This window comes from Festucalex cinctus, chromosome 12 (assembly GCF_051991245.1).
Source record: "Festucalex cinctus isolate MCC-2025b chromosome 12, RoL_Fcin_1.0, whole genome shotgun sequence".
Lineage (NCBI taxonomy): Eukaryota > Metazoa > Chordata > Actinopteri > Syngnathiformes > Syngnathidae > Festucalex > Festucalex cinctus.
Genome location: NC_135422.1, coordinates 1,332,159 through 1,352,430, shown reverse-complemented (window position 1 = coordinate 1,352,430; position 20,272 = coordinate 1,332,159). Strand labels below are relative to the sequence as shown.

General features: G+C 40.2%; 2 protein-coding genes across 9 annotated transcripts in view; one reads left to right on the top strand and one right to left on the bottom strand.

Annotated features, from left to right (window-relative positions):
• Positions 1-3,870, top strand: part of daam2 (dishevelled associated activator of morphogenesis 2) — a 95,808-nt gene extending 91,938 nt beyond the window's left edge. For all 6 annotated transcript variants that reach the window (XM_077537776.1, XM_077537775.1, XM_077537777.1 and 3 more), the window contains 2 exons: positions 3-173; positions 901-3,870. In XM_077537776.1, the coding sequence (XP_077393902.1) occupies positions 3-173; positions 901-1,122 (393 nt within the window). In that variant the 3' untranslated portion in view covers positions 1,123-3,870. The remainder of the gene's footprint in view (positions 1-2; positions 174-900) is intronic.
• A 2,828-nt stretch (positions 3,871-6,698) lies between these two features.
• Positions 6,699-19,964, bottom strand: wdr35 (WD repeat domain 35). 3 transcript variants are annotated; one of them, XM_077539816.1, is made up of 29 exons: positions 19,892-19,951; positions 19,152-19,214; positions 18,951-19,068; positions 17,747-17,818; positions 17,551-17,643; positions 17,339-17,467; positions 16,688-16,821; positions 15,788-15,953; positions 15,526-15,671; positions 14,561-14,686; positions 14,178-14,363; positions 13,742-13,777; positions 13,599-13,659; positions 12,948-13,092; positions 12,574-12,643; positions 12,372-12,425; positions 11,363-11,469; positions 11,042-11,261; positions 10,714-10,794; positions 10,389-10,525; positions 10,030-10,233; positions 9,785-9,931; positions 9,470-9,602; positions 9,265-9,375; positions 8,806-8,970; positions 7,859-7,999; positions 7,602-7,758; positions 7,151-7,391; positions 6,699-6,999 (listed from the first exon to the last, which is right to left on the bottom strand). In XM_077539816.1, exons 2-29 carry the CDS (start codon positions 19,173-19,175, stop codon positions 6,846-6,848), a joined length of 3,558 nt encoding a protein of 1,185 aa, XP_077395942.1. In that variant the 5' UTR covers positions 19,176-19,214; positions 19,892-19,951; the 3' UTR covers positions 6,699-6,845. The 3 variants fall into 3 exon arrangements, with proteins under 3 accessions (XP_077395942.1, XP_077395943.1, XP_077395941.1); XM_077539817.1 differs by lacking the exon at positions 19,892-19,951 and adding an exon at positions 19,628-19,717 and having other exon boundaries at positions 19,152-19,199; XM_077539815.1 differs by having other exon boundaries at positions 6,700-6,999; positions 19,152-19,199; positions 19,892-19,964.
• Between the last annotated feature and the right edge of the window lie 308 nt (positions 19,965-20,272).

Here is a 20,272-nt window from a genome sequence, read left to right as displayed (position 1 = left end):
AGTTCACCAAATCTCTGAAGCACTTTGGCGAGGACGAAGGGAGGATGCAGCCCGACGAGTTCTTTGGAATCTTCGACACGTTCTTGCAGTCATTTGGCGAGGCCCGGCAAGACCTGGACAACATGCAGAGGCGCAAGGACGAGGAGGAGAGGCGAGCGCGCATGGAGGCCATGGTGAGAGCCCGAGCTGACTTCAATGTTCTGCTCAAGTGTATTTACTTCCTGTTCCGGCCTATGACCAAAATGGGACAAACACGGACTGTAGTAGTTTGACTTGACGCCTGTTGGAGAAATCTGAAGTCATTTTTGTGCACTTTACAAAGCCAAATTCCAAATTAGTTGTACGTCTTTGGCGTATCATCTCGGAGCTGAATTCTCAGCTCAACTATTACAAATTTTATTATATATATATATTTTGTGCATTTTTCACCTCACATTTCTTAACCGATTCAAATGTTTCCGATTTCAAAATACAAATATTCAGCTCATTGAGGACACTTTGGGAATTCTGTACCAAAATTTCCATAAAAGCTCCCAAATTGACCTCATCCGTCCGTGTACATTTCTTGATCCGTTCAAAGCATTGCAACTTGAAAATATTCGGCTCAGTCAGGACATCTGAAAATGTTGACGTCACAATAAAAGTTATGCACCGTTTCCTCCGATTAGAATCTTTCCAATTTCAAAATAAAAACATTGATCTCATTGAGGACATGTGGGAACTATTTCCCAAATTCAGGATATTTTGCAATCTAATTTATCATATTCCAAAATGTGACCATATTAAGACACGTGTTAAATCTTTACGTCATCCTTCCGTATTCCTTCATTCCAACTCACATTCTGCATTTCCGAACAATTTCCTCGTTTTTGAACGATCCGCGTCTTCTGGCTCTTGCAGCTGAAGGAGCAGCGCGAGCGGGAACGGCGCTCCAAGAAGAGCGGCGCCTCCGACGAGGTGGGCGGCGAATTTGACGACCTGGTGTCGGCGCTGCGTTCCGGCGAGGTTTTTGACAAGGACCTGAACAAATTCAAGCGCAACCGCAAGCGCTCCGTCAACCAGCTGACGGAAGAGGGCGGCGGCAGTGGGCGGGAACGAGCCGTCACCAAAGTCAACTACTAGGAGGCGAGGAGGAAAAAAAACAACAACAACAACAACAAAAAACGGCCCTGATGTGGATCTCCAACTGTCCGTACGTGCACGACCTGGCCCCGCCCCCCCTCGGACGTCACGCGATCTCCCGATCCGGACGCATTGGCCGGGCGGGACACTGTGACACATCTTCACGTGACGTTGACCATCTCCTCGCCGTCTGCCACTTCCTGTTTCTCACCGCTTGGTCGCCATCACAGACGAAAAGACGACAACGGATCGGGGGACGAAGCTCACATCTGGAAACCATCGCGTCTTCAAAATGCCAGCGAGGAATGATGCAGCTGCTGGTCACATGACTTCTTTGTTCTCCTCTGCGGCGTCAGCGTGTCAAATATCCACAACAATGTTCTGTGGCGGCGAGCGGTGCCAAAGCAGAAGAAACATGTCCATGTATTCACAAAACTTTGTATTTACATCTAAAAAAAATCATAATTAGCCTTGTTTTTGGTGCATTTTTGGGGTTGTCAAGTCAATTTGGCACTGCAGTTTCTCTCGTCTCGCCAGCCTGCGCTTCATGTGCGTCCGTTCCCTCGCAACAACAAACGCCACACGGGCGTTGGTTCCCATGCGCAGCTGCCAGCCACGTTTGCTAACGGGCCTTCAATAAGCGGCACAATTCCAAATAGCCTCCAGTCATGCTGCCGCTGGCCTTGAACCGATTCTTCGATCGTCTCGAAATGGAGCGCGCGGCAATTGTCGAGCAACAGCCGAGACACAAACACGGGAGTGAGAAAGAATTTAAGATATGCATTTGTGAAATCTTAGTAAACGTTATCAATGCTGCAACGTATGTGGTGGGCTCAGTGCAAGCACATTGTAGTTTGGTACGTTACCACTAGATGGCAACATGTTCATACAAGTGGGAGAACAAAGGAACGCTAACGTTGAAGAATAGAAAATGACACCGAATGCAAGATGGCCGCCTTTATTTGCCACAAGTTTGACCATCCTCGACATAAAATATTTAGTTTGACATAGATGTCTAATATAATTTGCACAACTTATTATTTTAAAGCACCAACAGCTAATGACGGTGTAATAACGTTGTTATTACATACCAACCATGTATTGCAATCCTGCTTTCCCGATGCACTTGACTCAGCAAGCACTTGGTGTTAATCCATTCTAAAGTTTTGAGATGAGGAGCTGAAGCTTCTCGCTTGTATATTTGTCGTCCTTCACCGTGTCTCACTCGCCTTCAAGTGCCTCGGACCCTCGTTTGCGCACAAGTACCATTCCTCTTTCCGCGTGGTGCTGCTAATGGATGTACAGTATAAAAAACTGCAGCTGATATCGGGCATATCTGAACGCATCGGCGCCTGCTTGCGTTCCTGTGCAGTCAATAATAAATAAAAAGCAGCTTTGTAGCTGGACCCCAAGAAAGTCGAGATTCACGTTTGTGTCCCAAAAGGAGTCTTAAAGGGGATGTTTGGTCTCCCGGCCCTCCCGTTCATCTTTCGTTTTTCAAGTCGTTGAATGTGTGGCCCACCTCGAAATCAAGCAACTTTAACCACTTTAATTAACCAGCATCTTCTTTGTTTTTTTTTTTGTTGTTTTTGTTTTTTTCAGCTGGTCTTCCCGTGCTACTTCTTTACCTTTCCAGTTACTATATCAAACTTTGTCCCTATTGTGGCGCTTTAACCTCATATTTTAGGGAAAACTATTTCCTGCTACCTTGTCAGTATTACTACGCGTGTCTTTCGTTCCACGTTTGGATGTTTTATTACAGGCCATTGACTGGCTGATTTTGGAGTGTAACAGAAGGAACTCAACTACTTTAGTAGTTTTTTTTTTTTTTTTTTTTTTTTTCCAATGCACTTTTATTACGGGACATTTCCATTTGCAATGTTATTTTGAGGGTTTCGACTTCTTTGAACTGCGAAAGGGTGCTGCAAAAAAAAAAAAAAAAAAAAATGTTGTAAAATGTCAAAAGAGGACAAGGGCAAGTGATTGGTCGTCCGGCTGGGCCGCTGGAGAAAAAAAAAAAAAAAAAACGTGGGTGAGAGAGGGGATTTTTGGAGGTCACAGGTCGTTCATGACTGTGTCATTGTTTTTGGCATGTTAAAAAAAAGAAAAAGAAAAAGTAAATAAAAATGAGGGAACGTTGAGTTTTCTGTCCAAACATGCCCAAAGAAGTGTGCACACAGCGTGATGTATTGAATTTAACCTTTCAATAGGAAGTTGCTTGCGCTATTAATAAACAAAAAAGAGAAAGAAAGAAAAAACACTTCTTAAAGTTATACTTCACTTTGTACTGCCTGAGAAATGTCGCACCCACTTTTTGGAGGCTGTATAATTGTGAGGAGTCAGTATTTTATATTGTTGAAATTAAGTACCCTTCACCGAAAAAGATGTACAGTTGGAAGAAAAGAAAAAAAAGTATTTTGTACACCATTCTTGATGTTTGCGATCAAACTAAAACACCATAAAAACGTTGAGGATTGTTGCATTTTCCTGTAAATTGTACCTCTATTTATTTGCCTTATTTAGTTTGCTATATTTTGTATGTACACAGCATTACAAAAAAAATATATATATATATATTAAAAAATTTGATTAATAAACTGTGGTCTGTGTACGGTGGATAATTTTGAGACTTGTGTAAGATTGAGAATATTTTTGGTTGTTTTCCATTTCTTATAATGTTATTTTGTTTTTGTATTTTTCTCACCCTGTGTCTTTTGTAGGGTTACAATAAACTTTTTGTCCCTTGCAGTCATTTTTTTTTTAATCCTTTCTTAACATGAAGGCAAACTGATACATGATAAGATGATGTAAATGTATATTTGTCATTTCTGGATGCTAAAGTTTACACACATTTGAGTCACTCTTGAATGTGACCAGTAATCGAAAGGATGAACGCATTGTATACATTTATGTGTCAAAAATCAATATTACACAGTATTTGCCAAACTACAATAGGGAATTCAATCTAATGCAAGTATAATAAAAATGTAATTAAAAGAAACTTAAAAAACGTGCATTACTGTATATACATATTAGTGCTGTAAAAGTTGGTGTTAATTAATTAATTACAAAAAAATGATTGCTTTAATCATGTATTAACACAAATTAATCGCTCTATTAATTTTTGACCACACATGATCTTTTCGCTGACAGCGGATGGTTATGTTAAAGATAACAGGTTGTGATTGAGCAATAAACATAACTACATACATTGAAGTACAGCATATAATAAATATTCTGAATAGTTGTTCATGTCAAACTATTAGGGTTATTATTTTTAATTATCCAAGGTTTTTTTTTTTTCTTCCACGTGTATGTCAATCACAGTTGTCACAACTGATTCCTTCTAAATGCCTGCTTTTGCAGCTAAGACTCATGGGAAATGTAGTCCTACTATCCACTGCAGTCAGCAGTTGCTAGTTAAACAAAGCAAGCTGAGCTTTATAGTTGTATATTGGTATATTTCCAATGTTACAATCTTCCAATTAGCTGTCTAGATCGAGCAAAAAAAAAAGGTTGGATGATGGTGTGTTGTCTTGTTGAGTGTTGTTGAACTGTCAACCCAGGTAGCATTTAGCATTAGCAATTGACGCGCAAAGTCGGCCATCTTTGGTGTTTCTCGTAGCTTTTCTTTTCCTGGCTTTATTTTGCCTGCTGGCTCTTTGGAATCGTTCCGAATTCCTTCCAGGCTTCCAACTTTTCTCTCAAGCCCCAGCAGAAGAAAAGCAGCCCCTGCACCGTCATGCGTCACTGCTCACAATATGACGTTCGTTTGATGATGAGCAGTGCTGTTTTTGTGCCAATCATACCTTTTCGAATTTGGCTAAAAGGCTTAACACTGGTTTCAGAATTTTGGGAAAACACATTTGATGACTTCCAAACGCATGTGGAAAAAATGTGTTACGGTTCCAATGGAGCCAGCTGAGATTCCAAACTGACCTTTTGACTGTGAAGCTAGCCATTAGGCCCACTATATTCATTATTTATGTGCTTTGTTTTTGTTTTCGGTCCTTGAACACCAATATGGCCACCGGTTTTGCTGATGTGGTCTTTTGGTCTTCTAAATGGATACAAAGTTAAATGCATTGCATTGTGACTTTGAGACAAAATGAAGGGCACAGCATCAAGTGCGTTTATTAATTTAAAGGGAGCTCACATCCGAGTGCTGGTGATTTCACAATGCTGTAGTCACAAGTTGTAACTTTGTGAATGAATGAGGATATTTGTGCTCCATCCCAGCCCCAAGAACTATGACGCATGATTGTCAAACATCCGCAGGGGCGAAGCCATCATGTCAGAAGTGTATGTGTGAGGGTGCAATATGGGCTAATTATTATTATTAGTAGTAGTAAGCCAACTTTTATGAGCAAAGGGTTATCCTCTCACATTCAACTGGTCCTCTCAGAAGAAATTGAAGCATGATGGTGGCACTCTGACGCTTTGGGGCTCTTTTTCTTCAAGTGGGCCTTCATCAAGACGGAGGCACAGTTTGAAATAGCGAGCAGTGTTAGAAGCTTCTCGTCTTTCTCTTTATGGCTCTACCTCTGGAGATAGGGACGGAGGACTGCCATGAATAGCATCAAATCATCAAGTACAGTAATTGATCTCTCCAATATCCCGCCACAAGATGGCAGCAAACTTTTTTTTTTTTTCCTCCTCACTGAATCTGCTTGACTCTTCATAAATAAATAAATAAATCTGTTATATAGGTGAATTTGCAAATGCTGAACCGCCAATATGCGATGGTTTACTGTAGCATTTTAATTCACAGAGGCAGCAGTGACGACACAGTGCAATCGCGGTGCATGGGCACACACTTGAAGTCCTTCCAGAGGTCAAACTACTAAGTAAATAAAACGTCAATTTTCCATATAGCTCTCATTTAGTAGACAACTGAAGTGCATCATACCGAGGCCTGGTTCTAATAAATAATTATCCAATTTAGGTTACAATTCTAGACAAACGCTTGAAAGTGACGTTTGGTAGTGAATGTACAGTACTTACCTTCTCACACCAGCAGATGGCAGCCAAGGGCCGAATGAGACGGAAGCTACACTGTTCATGACCGTACAGGAGAGTGAAGTCTTCTGGAATCATGAGGACTTTCTGAACTCAGCTGTTTTTCTCTTTTCTAGTGTTTTATTTTATTAAGATAATAGATAAAGTAATTGTTTAGTGATAATTTATTGCAGTCATAATTTAGTTTGAGCAAACAACAGGAAGATCAGACCAAGTGAAATAAAATCTAATCGAAAAAAAAAATAAAATCTCATCCTTTTATTTTATGTATAAAACAGCTACCAAAGCATTTACATTCAAGTATATAATTCAGAATTAAGGTAACATTAAAATGTCAATGACTGGCCTTTAGCTTTGATTACAGCATATTTACAATGAATTTCTGTCCTGTTTACTCACAGTACCTGATATTGTCATTCCTGCCTGACACATCATGAACTGTGGATCAAAAAGTCAATGTCACTGTACAATTTGAAAGTAAGTCGTGAAATGCTTAAAAAAAAAAAAAAAAAAAAAAAGATTTTTGTTTGAAGCTTAAATGTAGAAAAGTTTATTGAAAAGTACTGAAAAGTCTTATCTGCACGCAATATATAGAATTGCGTGAATTGCTCCTTCATGTGGTGCAATGCATACAATATATATATATATATATATATATATATATATATATATATATATATATATATAAGGTTACGAAATGAGCTTCAGCTTCTACTACTGTGACAAAGCGGGCAGTACTTATATTTGCTGATCTCGTTGTTTGCAGCACAGTGCTTGCACACGCTGCACATCCACAAGTGGAAGGCCTCCTCAATGGGCAGGCCGCTCACTATGCAAATGGGTAACTTTTCTGCCGCCCTGAAAAGAAAGAGGAAGTGGGGGGGAAAGGTGTGATTTCAAGGAACATGGTGGAGAGAGCTTAAAACAAAACAGTAACAAAAAGAAAATGTAAAAGCGGATTTTCTCCACAGGCATGAAATAGTTGGACTTGAACCTTTGCTTTTCTCACCCTTCTGATGAAGCTTCGAGCTCCAGCGTGTGGCTATCTTTTGGCACGTGTTTGGTGAAGATCTCCAAGGCCAAGTCCTCATAGAGCTGCCGCTGTTCCGGATCCACGTTCTCCAGGGCCTCCAGCTTGATGAAGGCCTGCGAGCACGTGCCGAAGGCCCCGCAGGCCGACGAGCAGACGGCGAGGAGGGAGTAGATCTCCACCGCAGGGATGATGTCCTCGTATTCGCGGAGGTGAAGGGCTTTGAAAATCGAGTATGCCGCTTTGCGTTATAGTGATTGGTAAATAATCATGTTTAACTGGTTTGCATATTGTGACTCAGAGCGCACTGAATTGCTATTCGTCTTTTCATAACTTCCTCCTATTTTTGTGCGTGGATGTTTTTTAGAGGAAAACGTTTGGACATCCCTGACAACGTGTTTTGGCGTGCTGCTGTGGGGGGGTCGCTTACCCGTGTGCATGGCATTTTCCATGTAGCCTGCATACAGCTGCCTTTGAGCGAGCAGGAAGAAGTGATACGCTTCCGCTCCTCGCCACGCATTGTCTAGAACGCGACTGTCCGAAGAGTTCGTGTCTTCCTCGAGGAGTCCAGCGAGTGCAAATGTCGCCTAATAAAAAGCGATGGGACCACGTTTTTGCATGGCTTTAAAAAAAAATGAAATATCATAAAAGGACTATGAGTATGAGTGAAGTGTATTTATTATCTACCTCTGACGTCTTCCCTTTTGCTTTGCTCTGTTGCAACAACTTCTTCTGCTTGTGATGTTTTTCGACCAGCCGAGCAGCCAGCACATACAGCTTCTTCACCCGCAGCGGGCGAGTCCTTTTCTTGGCCTCCTCATCTGCAATCTGGGAACAACCAAAGCAAATGCAATATTGAGAGACGGCCACAATAAATACAAGCGGGAATCATCTGTTTCCAGCATTTTTATATTGTAATTGACTATAAACTTATTATTAGGCTGATTCTCACCATTAGATGGCGACACTAACAGAACGTTTTCTTTTTTTTTTTTTTACATGATTTAAAAAAATAAAATAAAAAAGTCTGCCACACAATTTTAAAATTCAAGTTTTGAATTTTCGTCTCTGTGGCGTTTGCTTGTACATTCCAAAAATGTGCATGTTCAGTAAATTAAAGACTCCAAATTGTCCATAGGTGTACACGACTGTGAATATGAGTGCAAACAATCGTTTGTCTATATGTTATGTGTCCTGTGCGTGGCTTGCGACCTTTCCACCTCTTGCCCAAAGTCAGACGGGATTGGCTCCACATCACTTGCGACCCTAATGAGGACAAGCGCTGTAGAAAATGGATGCTAGTGTCATGAAAAAAAAATAATAATATTTAGCCATTCAGGGTTTCTGTATTTTGATAATATTTTAATGTTTGGGATCATCAAGTCAGTTTTGAGATTGCTAATATTTGGTATAAGGGTACCTATCACAAAAGCAAAAATAATCTCTCTCTAACTCTATGTGGAAAAAGTACTTGCCCCCTGAACCAAATAACTGCTTGTCAGCAATAATTGAAATGAGGGGTTGTGATGATTGGTGATGGTCTTTTAAGACCCCGTGGAGGAATTGTTGCCGTCTCCTTCACAGAACTGTTTTAAAATATGCACATAGTCCACATAACAGTGCAAGTGACGTACCTTAAACATGAGTTTGGCTGCATCCAGAAAATGGTGAGCGTTCTGATACAATTCCACCGCCTCTAGTATTTTGTTCTTCTCAAGGAGATGTGAAGCATATTTGGACAGAAGAGGTTTAATCTCCTTCATGTTGTGGGTTCTGGCAAGTTCCACTGCTTTGTTCCACTGATATATCAGAAACAAAACAGAAAATGAAAGCAAGCAGAGTAACACACACGACAGTGTAATGAAAAAGGGAATCTGACTTGACAGCTCAAAATATACATCATTTAAGAAAGCTTGAACTTAACTTTAAATTTGCAACACTTACGTTTAAAATCCATCCACCCTTCATCGATCAAAAGTTAGACATTGTAACAGCAAAGTGCAAAGGCAGCATTCGCACGTCCAAGCTAAATATCACTCATGAAGTGGACATATGTGAGAGGACAGCATGGTGCCACAGTGGGCGTCTCTCACCTGGTTCAGATGGACACACGTGTCGACGGCAGCCTTGGCCTGGTTGCATTTAAGGTAAGCGTTCACAGCCTGTTGGCACATGCCTACGGTGGTAAACATCTGGCCAATCTCCTACAGCACACGGGTGGGAAACGTCAGGAGTTGAGTCGTTATCACTGCAGATATTCAGAGGCAGTGCAGTCTGAAATTTTCAGATTCGTCTTACCGGCAGAAGTTTATGGTTTTCTGGTAGTGAATTGGTCAACTTCTCAAGGTTATCATAGTCCTCCAACATGTAGTAGCATTCTGCCAACTTCTCCTGGTGGCGGCCTTGGAGGTAGTACTGCACTGCATTGACCCTTCAGAGAGGAAGGAAATAACTTGAAGTGGATAAAATTATGTTGATGAACTCTTAACATAATTACTCAGACATGATGCAGCACTGGAATTTTGCAAAGTAAAAAAAAATAAAAAATGGAATGCACGTCAAATGCCTCTAAATACTCCATAATAAATCAAAAATGAATTCTAATATAATTACCACTTCTGTCTGTCAGCAAAGTAGTCTCCTATTGCATTGTAGGCTTGTTCCAGTAGAGCATCATCACAGTCCCCAGAGCCAGTTTTAAGAAGCTGGAGCACCCTGAACCAGTCTCCCAATTTCATCCGAAGGCTAATAGCGAGGTCCCTGAAAAATTATATGACGACATCAGTCAATATTATTCAAGAAGAAGAAGGGGGGAAAAAAAACAACAACGATCTGTCGTACTCCAACAAATACCGTACCTGCGGTCCATGTCCAAATACATGCGCTCGGCTTCCTCAAAGCTGCTGAAGTAAGCCGCCACCTCCGCCTGTTTCATGGGCTCACTCTGCAGGTTCCCCAAGCGCTTGACAAACTCGATGCCCTGGTTGTCTTTGCAGCGGACAAATGCCTGCTCAGCAGTCTTCAAGTCCAGTTGTTGGAGGGCCGCCTCAGCCAGCAGACGCCTAGCATGTCATTTTATGATGTCAATGAAAGACAGATGAGATGTTTCATCACTATTATTTTTAATAGATTTATACTTTTTTTGTGAAAATGTGAAGTCAGCAGTCATGTATGTTATATAGATTTAACATTTAGATTGAATGGAGGTTGTATTTACCAGAGTCTTGGGTGTGGATTATCCTCAATGAACTGTGAGGCATCTGCGATTCCCACTTTTTCAATGAGAGCGCGGCTGTCTCTCAAAGAACGGATTTCAAAGTTGATGAGATTGTCTTTGTTCGGCCTCTCTGGGTCCTGTACAGCATCATATCACATAAAAACATCTCCGACTGACACTATTTTTAAGTCCAGATATTCTTACTTTTAACAACTTTAGAGTATAATAGTATGAATCAAAAAAAGTTGTATATTTACTTTTAAAACTTCAGATTTAGAATATTTAAGGAGAAAGACAAATGTTTGTTGTTGTTTGTTTTTTTTACCTTCATGATTTCATCAAGCAGGACAGATTTGATTTCAAGGTCCTCGAAGCTGCAGATATATCCTGATGTTTGGATGGGTTCCTGTGCTCCCAAACGACATAAAGTACAGATGTTATGCTGAACCATAATCTTAGAAAAACACAGTAGCTGTTTAGAGGGCAGGGAATCATATTTTGCAACAGAAATTAAAGTCATAATGGATGTCACACACCTCACTATGAGGCAGTAGAATCATGTACTCGAACCGTGTACATTATCTGAGCCAAAGATCAAACTGGCAGACTGAGATAACATTAGAAGTGGAAGTAAGATGATGTAATTTACTCACCTCTGGGTCCAGGTTCCTGAAGACATACATCCTGGTCTTTTCCATCATGGCAAACAGATCAGGATTGTCCTTTGCCCACTTCATGTCCCAAACATCCTTACGTTCAAGCTTCGATGCATCCCCTATTGACACCTGACCGCCAGGGGCATCACCTGAGGAGGCGTGATGCTCCACATCCAGCAAAGTTAGCACGCCTGAGATGTCAATAACGGCCAGCCGACTGCAGGAAACAGATTCAAACATTCAGCCGCCAGTCCTGGCGAAAGAGGTGCAGTCTACACATTTAGACGGATGCTCGATAACTGCAAAATCAGAGCTTGCCTGGAGTTGCAGTTTAAAGAGAGATGATGGGCTCGGTTGAGAGAATATTTCTGGATGAGAACGACATTTGGCAGGCTATATCTGTGAATAATACCCGATTCACGGCCCTGGAACACAGATGTAAACATTATTTACATTTATATTACTCACTGAGTTTGGGATATTCAGCTTTCTGGTCAAATTTTAGGACAAACTTAAAATGCACTGCAACATTTACAGGAGAGCTTAACTGTACCTCCTCTAAACTGTTAAATGTACACGTTTAGTTCAGTTTCAATGCTTGCTGGTTTCTAACTAGGAGGTGAACCGAAAAATCGATAACATTCAGTTCTATGCCTTTCTGTGACTCTTCCAGTGTCTCTGTTGCAACCTGCTCATGACACTCTTAGTTCAGTGGCCACTTCCCTGGCAGAACAACCTGTTGGAAACCTTTCGATGGCAAGGTAATATTAATCAAATGTTAGGCGTCACCCTTGGTCTTATGATGAACAGCATGTTGATGATTGTTGGAAGAACAATTCTAGTTAAAGCAGGAAAATGTAGTGGTGGAATCATGGATCCAACACTTGTGAATTTTGCTTTCAACTCCTTATAGATAACAAACACTAAGTTGTGTAAAAAGAAAAGTAGTAAACACGGAAAAATTGGACATGTGCATTCCTGACCTGATCGAGGAAGGACATAACTGCTATAACAATGAATGAATCAACATCTTGATAATTATGCATCCTAAATGTATTCTAAGGGACGGGAATTAATAAGCTTTGGATTCACATCCCATCAGCCCTTTTTCTTTTCGAATGTAACGAACATATGTCTTGTCCGAAAGGATGAATAAATGAATTAAAAAGGTTATAGAGAAGGTCAAATTTAAGCTCATTGGTAAAGGTTATAGTGCATTTTAGGTTCCTCCTGAAATTTCATCACTAACTTTTCCTGAGCACTGAATGCTCTATTTATTATTGTGATTGCACGAATTAATTTGTAACAAAATCAGAGATGTACCTACCACAATCAGTGTTGTATCTGTTGCTGTGATACAACAGATAGGATCTCTTGTTGCCTTGAAATGAACGGACAAGTTCACATTTCTATACTTTACACAGTATTGTATATGAAACTTTTATATTCAATGCGTGAATATTTTTGAACAGCGACTTTTGTTTCAAAGAACAATGATTTGTTGATGAATGAGGCCGAATGTCACTTACTGTGAAGGCCTTTGCAAAGTCCTCTCCATTGTCATTGACTCCAGTTGGACTGCTGTCAACGTGATATACCCTACAAAGACAGGAAGTGAGAGCAAATCAGACGGTTGCACTGGGGTGACTTTTAGCGCGGGCTGTCTGGAGTCTCGGTGGCAGTGGAAGCAGATGAATGAATTCTATTCAGATTTCAGACACCGACTCCCAGACTAGAGATGTGTGGTTATCTTGCCTCCCTGTAATTTTCCATGACTAGCTTGGTGTGTACTGTCAGTCTTGGCATGGGTGTACTGGGTAAACTTTAGGCGATCCTGTCAAGATACACCACGACTGTGCTGCAAAATAAATAAATAAATAAATAATGATAGAAATAAACTCACCTTTCCCTTCCCTCCTTCTTAGTTCTGGTTACTTGGTTGATCTCCAAGGCAGTTAATTTATTTGCCACTCTGTACTGCCACAAGTAGAAAGCCTCTTTAGATGCAGCTATCACATGTGTCCTGGTCATGGTGACAAACAATGGACCTAACCGATGAAAAGTTAGGATAAGTAGGCAGATTTATTTGGTGATTTTATTTTTTTTTGCTGGTGCAAAAAAAAAAAAAAAAAAAGGAAAATGCCTCACAGACAGTTGACCAGATTCTCCTGTTAAGCTTGCCATACTTTAAGCCTATTTTCGATAACAGCCTTTCAAACCTGCAGACTTTTTGAACTATTTTGGCATGAGTTCATCAGCAAACTGTCAGCTGTGCCATGCAGAAACGGAATGCTGAATATTTGGGATGTCTAAACGCCCACCCACTACTGACTGTCTATTGGCTCCAGACTGCTGCGAGCCTGTGAGAGTTGTGACTGTGGGTGGCAGCAGACGGAACGCCGGCCACTATTTTTCCATATGCAAGGTGTGAGCTTTAACATTGACTTGAGGTCATTAATCAACATCCTGGTCTTTTAGGAATTTCAAGTTACAAAGCACACTGTGAATAAATATGATGTACTGTATGACTATTTCATTTTGAATTCCAACTCACATATGTCGATATACTTTGAGTCCAATGGAGTCCCAATTGAGTTGCACAGAATCAGGACGTACTGAAAAACAGGAACGCTTATTAAAGGTTAGATTGAGGATTCTTATTCTACATGAACTATGCTTTAAATAATGTGACATTACCTTTGCATGACTCTCAGATTCTGACTCAGCATTTTCCTGCGTGCCAAAGAATGAGTAAAAGCTGCTTAAGAATATACAGTGCTCAACATAAATGAGTACACCCAAACAGATTAGCTAAACAACCTTTCCTTTCAGAATCAACATTTGCTGTGGCATTTACAACAAAATACTACCAACGGTTGTGGGCAATTGATTGTAAATGAGCTTAGTCAATGTGCATACACAAAAAATTAAATTATCCAACCAATTAATTTATGCTGCAAAGTGACATGAGTGCAATCATCATAGAAATCCTGAAGATAATTGTGTTTAATGAGAAATCAACGTCAAGTTTTGAGTTACCTCGATATAGAGCGATGAGAATAACAACGAAACTGCTCAACAAATCATCACACATTGGTCATTTTGGAACCCAGAATGTGAACAAATTCTGTACCTGCAGCTGGGTGTCGTCGGCCTTGCTAGCCAGGGTGCAGAAGTCCCCCGATGTGGTGATGGACATGAGGCTCTTGACATACTTGACAAATTTTTCATTGTTTTTAGTGTCCCAGAAGATCACGCAGTAATCTTGGCGCTCTGGCTTTGTGAAGGCGTACACGACTGTGCTGCAACAGTATCCCCACTGGGAAGAAAAATCAATGAGACGCTGAGTTGTAATTTTCGTTTGAGATTGCAGAACCCTGAGAAGCCCAAACAATTTGACAATGTGCAGAATTAAATAAAATACGCAAAAGATTTTGAAAAAAATGTTGTCATAAAAGCAAATAACAATTCGGAGATATCACATCATTTACTATAAAGTGCTGTGCTGTCGTTTACCTTGTAATCTGGTCGGATATTAGCAAAATAGATGTAGGAATCGACAGCCAGGCTGATCCGCAGGCCTCCTCCTTCCCAGGCAACTCCTGTCATTTGTTTTCCAGGCACTTTCAAGTTTCGCAGGTGCTGTGTAAAATAATGTAGAAATCAATGTGACATTGGATTTTTATTTCAACACATATTGAACATTGAATGTAGTATAGTTTTCACAGATAGTTTTTAGTGATGAGGCTGTAAATTATACGTCCAGGGGAAGTCAAGTCCAAATTATTCTTTATAATATTATGTTCTGTGTGCCCCCACTAGTATAAACACAACATTTTGATTAATATTCCATTCATGGAACATGAATTAAGCATCAAAATGCACCTGTTTTCATCCATCTCAAGGGGGCGGCCATTTTGCCAATTGCTGTCGATTGAATATGACATGACATTGTCTAATGAGACAATCAAGTGGTAGAATGTCAGCCCCCAGAAATGAATTAAAAAAAAAACACATGGATTTTGTTACTTAATTCATATTCCAGAAATATGATATTAATCAGAATGCAGTGTTTAGATTAGTGGGGCTGCATAGAACATGTCATTTAACTTAACTTCCTGTTTAAGTGATTAGGTATAAAAACAATTTAAGGTTAAAGTTACTAAATCTTTTTACAGCATTAACCATTAACAGTTAATAAAAACAAAACCCTAAGGGACGTAAAACTAATGTGTAGCCAAACTATAATCGAGGTATCAGTATTTTGATCATTTAGATCCTCTAATATTGGGAATTTAACACGTCGGGGACGTCTAAGCTTATTAGAATTTGTCCAGCAAATGTCTAGACAACAGAAACTTGATGACTATGTGTACAGGTCCACCTTCCTCTGATACTTCCCTCTATCAAAGCTATTTGTGGGTAGGTGCAGTATCATTTCAGATAAAAGGCTAGTGAAGGAAATAACATGTTGCCCTCACCTCTCCAAAAGGTGTATAAAACTGTACCACGTTGATTTCGACATCTGAGTTGAAAGCTCTGAGGGAACCAGCCACTGCCAGCACGCTACCACAATGGTTCCACTGAACACTGACCACATTCATCGTGGTGTCAATACACACTGGGTCTGCAGGGGGGGGGGGGGGGGGGGGGGGGGGGGGGGGGGGGAGAAGTAGTATACCTCATCGTCACAAGTGAAAGTAAACTGGGAAAGTCTGCAGTCTTTGCGCTTGAGTGCCTTACTTTCATCAGTCTCGTAGCGCATAATCTGACATCGTCCGTTTTGAAAACAGATAGCGAGACACGGGCAGTCGGGTTCTACATAACCGCCTGTTCCTGAGTACCAGTGGATACCTGCGATCCTGATGGCTCCCGCCACATTATTCAGGCAGCTGATGGTCAATTTCATCTGAAAAACATTGCACATGACATCTCATGATCGTAACCCACTCACTGGGGAACAGATGGGTTACTTCTACCCACATGGCTTCATTCTTTTGACTCGGCAGATTGGCTTGAAGATTACCGGTATATTGGGTGGGGTGAAGAGCTGACGCTTGTTGCCATTTTTTTGGAAAGACTGTGTACTTAAGTTGAAGCAAACATCACCTAAAACTCTTAGAAAACGTTTGTCATAACTGGATGCCTCTAAAACCGCTGACTTTTAACATGTGGTAGGGGTTCAAATCCTGGTCAGGGCAGATGGGGTGGGTTGTGTCATGAAGGGCACCTGGTGTCAAAACAGTTGCAGCAAAAAGTAAATTGCTTCTGTTTTTCAGATGGTTCAATCCAATTGGACAACAATGTGTGATAAAGACTTTTTTTTTAATTGCAGATTTTTTCAAACAGTTTGTTATTTTCATATTTTGGGTGGAGTGACAATATCAACAAAAATCAACTCCTGTGCAAAATCTTGTTTGACCTTAATATTTACTCTTCCTCTTGTGTTAACTGGTGAGCTGGATTCACAAGGCCATGTTAAGATTACATCTTCCGCATGAACTTTCTTTACACTGAGAAACGTAAAACCCCGAGAGGGCTTCCAATACGAGATTCTTCTGTCGGGTACACGAGTCTGTCCTCCTGTTTTGCTTCTGTTTTACTTTTGCTCATTCGAGTTGTATCCTGTGCTTGTATACTCACTATGAAATTGCCATGGTTATCAAAGATTTGCACTTCGCCGTTGGCCATGCCGAAGAGCAGGATCTTGCTGTCTGGAGACCATGCCACATGTGCAAGCTGATTTCCCTTCAGCTCCTTTCCCCAAATCCGGTTACCTACAAAAAAAAAAAAAAAAAAAACGGCCTTTATCCAAACTCATATTCACACGCACACACACACACACACACACACACACACACACACACACACACACACACACACACACACACGTGTGTGAACAAAGTAATCCCTGTCAAGTGACAAATTGGGATTTTATGCTACAGTGATTTTTCTGAACCGTATTTAAATATGCAATGTGTGTAATTCTTGTTGTTGGGTGTTTAGTTTTACAGTAAAATCCATCTAGGCTGTCAAAAAAACACACACAAATCTTAAAGCACGCTCAGGGGTGGCAGAATGGCATGTTTACATGCTTGTTGCAAGCCATGGAGCGGCAATTCAGGCTGCTTTCACAACAGTAATTTGCATACATACACAGAGCCAATGGACACATATTGTTTTTCTTCAATTTTATAATTGGGAGAAGCCAAAATCAAAAACACAATTAAACTTTTATTTAATTGTCCAGCCCTCATCCTGGCTAGTTCAATTTCAATAATCAAAACGATTTACCATCTACAGATCCAACAATGACTGCCCCATCTTCATACACAATGCAAATCTTTTGACCATCAGCATTCCAACTCATACTCCTCACGACAGACTTATTCCTATTATTGATCATTTCCTCGTACCATGCACCTTGGGGAAAAAAAAAAAAACACAAGGCAACATTAATAAAAGATGATTGATTACAATGCAATAATCAGTTAGGGCGCAAGCACCTTTGTAGAGCATCCACACGATGATGAGTCCATTCTGGTCGCTGGTGGTCAGTTTTTCGTACTGTTCGTTCCATGTAACGACTTGTACCGCACCTGAAAATGTATCAATGATTTGTAAAGCGTTATTGTTTCCACTCACCTCTCACAATCTGATCTTTCTTTTGTTGATTGACAAAAGGGTCAAACGTTAACTCACCACTGTGCCCCCCTAACGTCTGGTTCATTGACAAATTACTGGGTGCGGCGAGTCCTTTAAGTTTGGCGTCATCTATTAAAAAAAAATCAACATCAATACTTTGAATTAAATCGTTTCTTAATTGAGTCTCCCTATTGTTTCCCTATTTGGTGTGGACGAGGTGGTACCAGTTCTACTTACAGGGACTGATACAGAGGTACCCGGGAAGCACGGAAAGGCTTTCGGTGAGTTTTAAAAGATTTCTTACACACTGTGTGAACTATTGTTTCGCAAAATCTAAAATCTCAATCACATGGATCTTACATAACAGTCTCAATAACCAACTTAAACACATGTTAAATGTTGATTTGCAATGTGCAAGTGAACAACAATCTGAACACGGTCACGTTGCCACCTGCCTGTTGCCAATCAAAGTTTCTTTGTGAAACTCATGTAAGCTAGAAAAAGACCATCCTTTATTTGGTCTCCACAGTGGAAATTAGTTTTACAGCAGTGTGAAGTAAAGCGGTATACTGAACAGAACAGATTCTTACTAACATTTACAATAAATCCATCCCATCCATATATCCATCTTCTATACCAATTACCTGTGCCAGTCAGAGCACGTATAAATAAACATGTGTGAGGATGCTGGAGTATAAGGAGAAAAGCAGCACAATCACTGGGAGAACATGCAAAATCCACACAGGCTAGAGCCCAGATTTGAACCCTAAACTTCTTAACTGTGAGACTGATGTGCTAACTGCTGAGCCAGTTGTGCCTAGGATAAAAAATTTGAATAAAAATTGTTGTATACAATGGTTTTTGTTTTATTTTTTTTTCCCCTGCAAAATATAGTCACAAATGTTTCAACTGTGGCCGACTGAACACAGCCATTGAGGCTATGGAGAAGACATTAAGTTAAAATTGATGGTGAGATGGGTGTAGTGATGTGATGTAGCCCATATTCTGTCTGCTATTGTGAAGTCTGATGGCAGTGACCACAAAGAAGCACATATCCCTATTCTTAGAACTTATCATGTGCCGGTGCTGTAAGGTAAAAGTGTAGCATAATAATATGTGAAAATCATTATTTTGTCATTTCAAATCTTGCGCATTGTTCAAGAACTAGTACGATGGCAGCTCTAACAAGCTTTAGCAGGCAAAACAAAAAGGGCCTCAAAATGTACTACTGCATGTTGTTGTCTACAAATCACAAACATACCTGTTTGAGTTTCAAGTTTGAGCACTTTTAAGAGGCCGTCATCCCCTCCACAGGCAATGAAGCCCTGATATCTGTTCCAGGAGACACATTTCAAGTGAACGCCATTGGGGATGGCAATCTAAAAGACAAGAGAACAGTTACATAAGCCTGTGCTTTATTTGTTAAACTGTCATAGTGAAGTTCATTTTGCAGGGTGCTCACCTTCTTGCTGAGGTAGATAAACATGGTTTGTGTGATGTCTCTTTAAATCTAGCGTGGGGCATCAAAAAAAAAAACATATAAAACCATGGATGTAAATTATATGAGAAATATTCCACAGTAATAAATCATAAGTACACAACACTGATTAGGCGCAGCTTTATGGCCATTTGCACAATATAATGACATCCAATACATGAACTGCACCGTATTGGTACAATATTCAGTTATAGTTAAGAATTTCAGAATATTATTTATGAAACATGTTTATTATTATGGTTGAATTTTGCACTGGTCTAGATATCAACTCTAATACACCATACAGTGTTGTTTCATATTTTATTATCACGTGTATTGAATTGGGATTTTAAAAGAACATTTTTTATGTAGAAGTGTTCATAAATATTGTGGCTGGTCAGTGCAAATAGTGACCAATATAACTAGCTGCTTATTTAGCAAAAGAGCAAGACGGTACTGACATTTCGTCATTCAGTCGAACAGAGGACCACAGAAAGCTGCGGAATATACAACATAACATTTGTGAAAATAGCTAAATCGAAATAGATAGACATCCCCGTAGTCGTGGATGATTTAGCAGCTACTTTGCTAGCTAAGCTAGCACGACGCAACTATCTGCGAACAAAATGAGCGTTTACGTAGCACAAAAGCGATAAACTGACCAACGGCAACAATTACATTTATGACGTTACTGCTAATGTATTGGAAACCAGTTCAAACTCAACTGTTTTGTTGCGTTTTACCCAGTGTAGTACGGAGGATGTAGCTTGTTACAGTCGCCCCTGGCAACTGAACACCGTGGTGTGGATTTCTGGTAGTTGTAGTTTTTCTTATTTTGAATGTTGCTTGCAGTTGTAGTTTTTCGTGGAAAACACCTGACGTCACAAAATTGGATACAGTAGTTGCTCGGGATTTTGAACATCAATTATACCGTTTTTCTGGATAATATAGGCTACAGTGATATTAATAATTGCATTTACGTGGCTGTTAACTATTTAAGTTACACAACATTTGAAAAAAATGGGAACCTCCTGATAATTCAGAAATTCAAAGATTGTTCAGATGATGCAACATGTTTTTTGGGGGGGCGGGGGGGTGTGACTTTT

Bases quoted from the DNA above. Each gene is read 5' to 3' on its own strand.
- wdr35 (XM_077539815.1), bottom strand. From the start codon at position 19,175: ATGTTTATCTACCTCAGCAAGAAG. The intron at 19,069-19,151 runs GTGAGCACCCTG...CTTGTCTTTTAG, and splicing joins TTATCTACCTCAGCAAGAAG to ATTGCCATCCCCAATGGCGT. The intron at 14,687-15,525 runs GTGAGGGCAACA...TATTTTACACAG, and splicing joins TTTATACACCTTTTGGAGAG to CACCTGCGAAACTTGAAAGT.